At 34.3% G+C, this 7,445-nt stretch overlaps 1 protein-coding gene and 1 long non-coding RNA gene across 2 annotated transcripts; one reads left to right on the forward strand and one right to left on the reverse strand.

Annotated features, from left to right (window-relative positions):
• On the forward strand, positions 1-5,432 carry Ref1 (RNA and export factor binding protein 1). The gene is made up of 4 exons (XM_085944177.1): positions 1-368; positions 1,598-1,841; positions 2,785-3,009; positions 3,466-5,432. Exons 1-4 carry the CDS (start codon positions 132-134, stop codon positions 3,594-3,596), a joined length of 837 nt encoding a protein of 278 aa, XP_085800303.1. The 5' UTR covers positions 1-131; the 3' UTR covers positions 3,597-5,432.
• LOC147073659 (uncharacterized) lies at positions 4,517-6,124 on the reverse strand. Its single transcript, XR_015070337.1, has 3 exons — positions 5,675-6,124; positions 4,702-5,543; positions 4,517-4,654 (listed from the first exon to the last, which is right to left on the reverse strand). It is a non-coding gene; the product is annotated as an uncharacterized LOC147073659 (long non-coding RNA).
• Positions 6,125-7,445: the final 1,321 nt, after the last annotated feature.

The following is a 7,445-nucleotide window of genomic DNA, read 5'->3' on the forward strand; positions in this document are numbered from 1 at the left end:
AGAGACGCAGCCAACTTCACGCCGTTTGTTTTCGTGCTGTGTCGTCAGCGTACGAATATCGCATTTCGTTTTCGTTGTCGTTCTGCATTTTACTTGTTTCATCGTTGTTGTGATTTTCAATTATAATAAAGATGGTGGATAAAATTGATATGAGTTTGGATGACATCATAAAATCCTCTAGAAAACCACGGATCGGTGGTGGCGGCGGCGGAGGTCCCCGACGAGGCCAAGGTGGAAGGCGAGATGGCTCAGCGCGCCGCGGTGGTGGTGGCGGCTTTCGAAATAGTCGCCCCAGCGCCGGCGCCGGCGGGGGCGTACAAAGAGGTCGAAACCGTGGCGGAATTTCGAAATCTCAAAACTATACCAGGGTAACTACTTGATTACTGTTTTCTTTTGAATATGGGAATAAGAATGAAAATGGAGGCGCCATTTTGAATTGCTAAAATGCACACATGAAATCACTGCGATGACAATATACCTACACTACTCGCCGCAGGATATCCTTTGGGTTTTCCTTGACGAAGGTTTCTAGAGCAATACTCTTCGTGGCAGCTAGCATACCGTACGTATGCCGTATCCATCCTTCGCAGATGATACAAACAATCCACGAGGAATACGGTCGCTTATCGCTTTGCCTGTCATTCTTTGCGACGATTATTGCAGATGTATGGATTTCGTCGTTCGTTTCGGCGATCTTTCGTGTGCCGTCTGCCTTCAATAGCCTGTTTTGAGTAGCTTCGTCGCCGTATTTTTATCAAATCATGAGGGACAGTCGCCCCGTTTTCACTTCCACTGTAACTGATTACTTTAACATGGTTTGACCATCTAAATACAATCAAGTTTGATTGTTGCTTTGCATTGCTGATTTTAATCGCGCACTACCCCCGAGTTCTCGGAGCAACATGCCGTACCGGTTGAACTCACTCCTTATCCTCGAATAGCTTCGTTAGCTACCACAAAATAAGACGAATATGCTGCTAGATCTGTTGTAATTGACAACTCCTCAAATCCAATGGAACGAATGAATCATCTGAAGAGATTTTACCTAACATCTGTTGAAAAACTGAGAAGATAAGGAATATAATTCACCTAAGATGTGAGCATCAGTCGACATGAAGAGGAGAGGCAAGAAAGAACATGCAACGCAGAATTGAAAGCAAATTATTTACAAAATAGTGACTGAAGTGAAACAAGTGCAAACATTTGGACTGTAATTTTTTTTTCAGTGATATAGTTTTCTTGGAACACTAATTTTAAATTTCAAGTTTGTCCGAAACTTTTCTTGTGATCCTCCTACTATGTTTACTACCTGTGTATTTTATTTTTAATTGCAATGTATTAAATTGTATTCTCTTTAAAACACTTAATAATATTCTGTTATGGATGTTATAATATTTAGACCGATACTTGATTTCACATGTTGTGCAATGATTTTGTAATACATATTTTGTGTTTGAAAATCCAACGGACGCTGGATCTAGCTGACGATGTATAGAGTAGCACCGATTACTAATGGTTCCTTCCAGAACTTGTTTTCTAGTGGAACGGTCCGGGCTGAGTTCCCGGTGCTCCCTGTACATTGAGAGACGCATTTCAGGGAGATGTAAACAGCGCTTGGAAGCATGACATGTTCTCCGACTTTGGAGTTAAAAAGCTGCAGATCTCCGGGCGGGGTCCCTTGGGTGGTGGAGGCGGAGGGGGGGGCTCGACTGGCCCCACTAAGCTGCTCGTCTCTAATCTGGACTTTGGCGTCTCCGAATCTGATGTCCAGGAGCTGTTTGCTGAATTTGGCACTCTCAAGAGTGCTTCTGTACATTACGATCGTTCTGGCAGATCCCTAGGTGAGTACTATTATTTAAACTCATTCGAAACCCGCCATCGCAACTTGAATTATTGATTGCCTAGTCTCGTTACTGGAAAAGCTTAGGAGTTCAAATTTCTATTCCAATATTTAAATGTCCGCTAATTAACGATTGGACTTGTACACACAGAATCAATGCAAGTTAATGGAGATCCACCATCCACCATGCTAATTCCAGAATAATCAGATGTGATAATACAATGGACTTTATTTTTCTATTACTTTTGATTAAAAAATTACATGTTGACCTTGTTTCAAATAGGTCAAAAACCACATGTCCTTCAAACATGTTTTTAACTCACTGAACTAAATAAAAACATGTGAATCAATATTGACACTGCCATAAAATAAAACACTTTTTTTCTCCTAAATCAATTCTATCAACATGTAGAATAATTATTAGTTTGTATGTTTTTCATTTTAATGTCCGTTAGACACTAAAAATTTACATTTATAATCATAAAATAATGTTTATTTGAAAAAATACATTTCATTTATTAATTGATCAGTATTTACTTGATGGAATTTCTTTTTTCAGTTAAAATAATAAGGAAATGGTCATTACATTACACTAAAATCATCAAAAGTTCAATCTGTTTCGACTATAGTAAAGTTAGTTGCACAATAGATAATATCTCATCTACTGCATACCAACAGACAGACTAATAATGAATGACCCCCATTGCTTTTCCAAAATCATTCTTAAATCAAATATAAAACACGCCAAACCTATATCAAATTAGCTGAACCCTACCCTAATAATAATAAATTATGATGTATCAATGAAAATATCAAATTATTTTCATATCTGCCAAGGTCATGATTTAATTTTAAATACACAGAATAAATTCGACACATTTAGAGAATGAAATGCAAAATTGTCATTAGAAAGATTGCCTTATAATTATGCATCTGTTGTACAGGGACTGCGGATGTAGTATTTGAGCGGCGCGCCGACGCCCTCAAGGCGATGAAGCAATACAACGGAGTCCCTCTGGACGGGCGAGCCATGAACATCCAGCTGGCCACTTCCGACATAGGAGCCCTCGGTGGCACGGGCGGAAGAATTGGAATGCCTAACCGATCACCGGGTGGCGATAGAAATGGACGCAGTGCACCCCAAAGACAACAACGCCAGCCACCCAGATGTGAGTATTTTCTTTCAGTCCATTGTCAATTCTTAATAATACGTTATGATTGACTAGTCTTTGTAAATTAAACGAGTTAGCGTTTACTTAGTACAATTCCATGAAAACAAATTGATACTATAAATTTATTTTGTTCAATTACGCAGGTTGTTTATATTGTCATTTTGTGATCTTTGTTCAAGTGAATACATTCTGTGTATACATAGTCACCTGGTGAATATTCGCTAGTAATCTGTTTGGGTAGCATAGAAGAAAAATACAATAATATAGATAGATGTACCATCGTAAATCATCCAGTGTTCGAATTTAGAACTAAGTTCATCACAGTATAAAAATAATAATGATACTAAGTGAAATGTTGGCATATGGCGCCCTCACTCAGCAGACAACTTATACTGGTGGATCTATACCTATATTATTTTGCTTAATTGGCGTTATTCGGTTTTTCTCTTGCAGCATCGAGAGGCGGCCGACAAGACAGGGACAACAGAAGAGGCGGACGAAAGGGAGGAAGGAATACCTCAGTGGCTCCGACGGCCGAACAGCTCGATGCGGAACTCGACGCTTACGTTAAGGAAATTAAGTGATCGCATCCACACCTGCATAAAACATACAGTCTCGATATCGCCTACGCATCTTGATGGTCGCTCTCGACATCCTTTGAGACGCGGCATGGCATTTCCTCGTGTGTTACAGACAATTTTATTGATTAGTGAATGATTAGTTAATAGGTTTTTTATTGCAATTGTTTACCTACTACAGGTGAAAATAATTTACCATTTGAGGGTTTTTGTTTTATGGATGGAATATCTTAACTTTTAGTGCTATGTGATCTCCGATATAGCGTGAAAACGAAATTGTTATTTGCTTCAAGGCCATGTAATATAAGTTTTTGGAAGTACTACATACATCACTGTTTTGTTTTTCAATAAAATCACTGATCGATTTTCTTGAAATACTAAAATATGAATATTCTTCTTATCACTTTATAAGTATAGTAAGAGTAGATAGATATTTTTTTAAATCCATGGATACCATGTCATGTATATTGAAAAGATATTTGAGTAAAATAATCTTCATAATTAGAAGAAATAAACTGTCTCTTTTTTGTTAACTTCTCGATTGATTGGATTTTTAATATTAAAACTCCAACAAACCGATCCGTTGAATTCACAATAATATAATCAGGTCTATTATCTATTGTAAATTAACTTTTCACCGAATCGATTTCTATTTTTCTCCGTTGAATAACATTTCCCAATAATCATAACGCTCCCATAATGGAAATATGTGTAAGAGTCTATTAACTATTAGTGTATACAAAAATTAGATTGTCGAAAACTTACATTTTGCATTGACAAGTTATTGTGATGATGAATTTCAAAATGCTAAAAAAATACTTATCACGAGTGGACTTGAAATTTAGCAATGCATACTTGCAGTGGATCTCATATTGTTTCAATATTCACCATTCTCATTTTTTCGTTATTGGAAATGATTATTGTTTGACATTGTAAATTTATAAACAGGTGAACACATGTAATATCAATTCATTCCCTAATAAAGGATATAAGATTCAAATAACAATACTCATTTACAGTAGAGGCTCAATTATAAACATAATACCGCTCAATCTTAACAAAGCCTGCCATTGTAACTAAACAATTTACACACACTCTAAATCTCATCTGCGTGTATTACTAGTCGTGTGTTTCCATTAATACTATTAAATTGATTTAGAAGATGACAATAAGTTGAGTTATTCGCCTGTAAATTTTTAGCACTGAGTATTTTTTTACCCAGCATCAAAATGTTCATTATGTAATTGAGTTTCTACAGTATGTTTGTGTAAATGTAATAAAATGTAATATTTAGTATAATATATTATGTGAAATATTCACAATTTCACAATACATATTTCATAAATATGTACATAACTCTTGATGTGACTCAAATGGCATTACAAAACTGCAATAAAAATATTAGATTTAACATAAAAAGTTGTTATTTTTCTACAAGCTTGAGACACATATTGAATCTATTGTGGCCTTTACCTTTGTGAAAAGTGTGTAATGAATATTATATTTCTGTAGCGATTTACTTTTATGTAATGCAAGGAGTACCTGAACCTCGTTGCATCAACTTCTCACTATATTTTTTTGACCATAACTACAATTTTTTTGACCCATACCAATATTCTATTCACTGTAAAAATTCTGATTTTTACCATTTGTATAAATTTTTAGCACCAATGGGATTTCAAAGCACCTCTGTTCAATAAAAAAAAATGTTTGTTTTGTAATATTTCTATTCGACAGATATTATACATATTGTTCAAAATAAACATTGATTACAAATGCCAGTCGTCATTTAAGTATATAGGTATATTTAAGATAAGTTTGACATTAAAAAAAATTAATGAATCCATGTTTTATTTTTCCTAATTACTTTCACATTAATTGCATTTTACAGCCTTGTCAATTTCTTTCCCACAAAGTTATATTATGTACAGTAAAACCTCGTTAGTAAGAATACTGATAATTCGAAATTCGCCGTAATTCAAAATTTTCCCGAAAAAAAAGTCCCTTGAACATTATTTACATATAAAAATAATTCGAAATGATTTCAGAGTCCCTGGCATATAAAAATATTCAATAAAGAATACTGATAATTCGAAATTCGCCGTAATTCAAAATTTTCCCGAAAAAAAAGTCCCTTGAACATTATTTTCATATAAAAATAATTCGAAATGATTTCAGAGTCCCTGGCATATAAAAATATTCAATAAATCGTAATAAAGTACACTAATTCATGGGCCAGTCATTGAAAATTGTGACAGACTTTCCTTAAAACATCAAAAATTACTTATTTTATGATCGTAATAAAAATAATCTTGACGCTTTATGACCCAATTCGGTAAAAATTCTAATTTTTTATATTTTTCCCCCATACAGTTCGTAATTCGAATTTATTTTCGGTTCCATGGAATTCGTATTAATGAGGTTTTACTGTAGTTGAGTTTTATCTTTAAAACAAGGATAAAGGACCATTTTTGCCTAAACGTTTGGAGGTGATCGAAGATCTAATTTTCATAAGATCAGAAACGAAATTAATGAAAATCAAAAAAAATAATTCTAAATTTTTATATTTTTCCCCCATACAGTTAGTAATTCGAATTTATTTTCGGTCCCATGGAATTCGTATTAACGAGGTTTTACTGTAGTTGAGTTTTATCTTTGAAACAAGGATTAAGGACCATTTTGTCCTAAACGTTTGGAAGTGATCGAAGAACTAATTTTCATACAAACCTTGGATTAGATGCTACTTTACTCTATTCTCAATTTTAATCTTTCTAGCACATTTCTTCATTATTTATATTTATCGCATGTAGATATTGCTGATATGCACTGATATGGTGTGCTTTGTGAGAAAACCCCCATTGATAGGAACACAGTTAATTCATAGTGAGATTTCTACCAATTCAATACAGGAACACAGTTAACTATATATGAGTACCTTGGTATCAAAGTGGGACATAAGCCACTTACAAAATTTTGCAGGAGACTCACAAACATGTGTGAAAAGTATCCGTTTTTCATATAACATACCAATTTTAAACTCAAAAATCTCTATGAAAACTACCGTTTTTGATACTTTTGGTGGATTTTTTGATAAAAGCATCACTTGCACCACCATAATCAATTAAAATATGATTTTAGTGGTAGGTGGCGTTTGTCCCACTTTGATACCAAGACAAACATGTGTGAAAAGTATCCGTTTTTCATATAACATACCAATTTTAAACTCAAAAATCTCTATGAAAACTACCGTTTTTGATACTTTTGGTGGATTTTTTGATAAAAGCATCACTTGCACCACCATAATCAATTAAAATATGATTTTAGTGGTAGGTGGCGTTTGTCCCACTTTGATACCAAGGTACTCAATTATTCGAGCAAGATTTCTTTTAATTCGATGAACGAACGGTAATAGTCACCTCGTAATCTGAATGATCCCAATATTGAATGCACAAACTGTTTATGTCACGAATTTTATTTCTCCACAAACAATAGTACCTTATAAGCGCTCCCAGAAGGTAACGCACTTCCCATTATTGTTGTACTCCCTGGTATAGAGCTTACCTTATTGTATTAACGCTGAGTAAATCACATTAACTTGCTAAGCTAACATTTATTTTCACTGGAGTACCTACATAGTAAATTCCAACACATCTTGGGATTTGCTATAATGAAAAAATTGAAAATATATCGTCACTATTCTGGCAGAAGACACTAATTCGAAAAAATGACATATTGAGCTAGTTATACCAAAATGTTCCTTATTTCAAACTTTACCGTCTGGAAAAACACTAATTTTTATAAAATATACATTTACTTATAAACAGTTTTGTGCAAACGCACTAAATGAAAAATTAC

The sequence above is a fragment of the Rhyacophila brunnea genome, unplaced genomic scaffold (genome assembly GCF_057557595.1).
Source record: "Rhyacophila brunnea isolate RB1 unplaced genomic scaffold, BYU_Rbru_1.0 scaffold_17, whole genome shotgun sequence".
Classification (NCBI taxonomy): domain Eukaryota; kingdom Metazoa; phylum Arthropoda; class Insecta; order Trichoptera; family Rhyacophilidae; genus Rhyacophila; species Rhyacophila brunnea.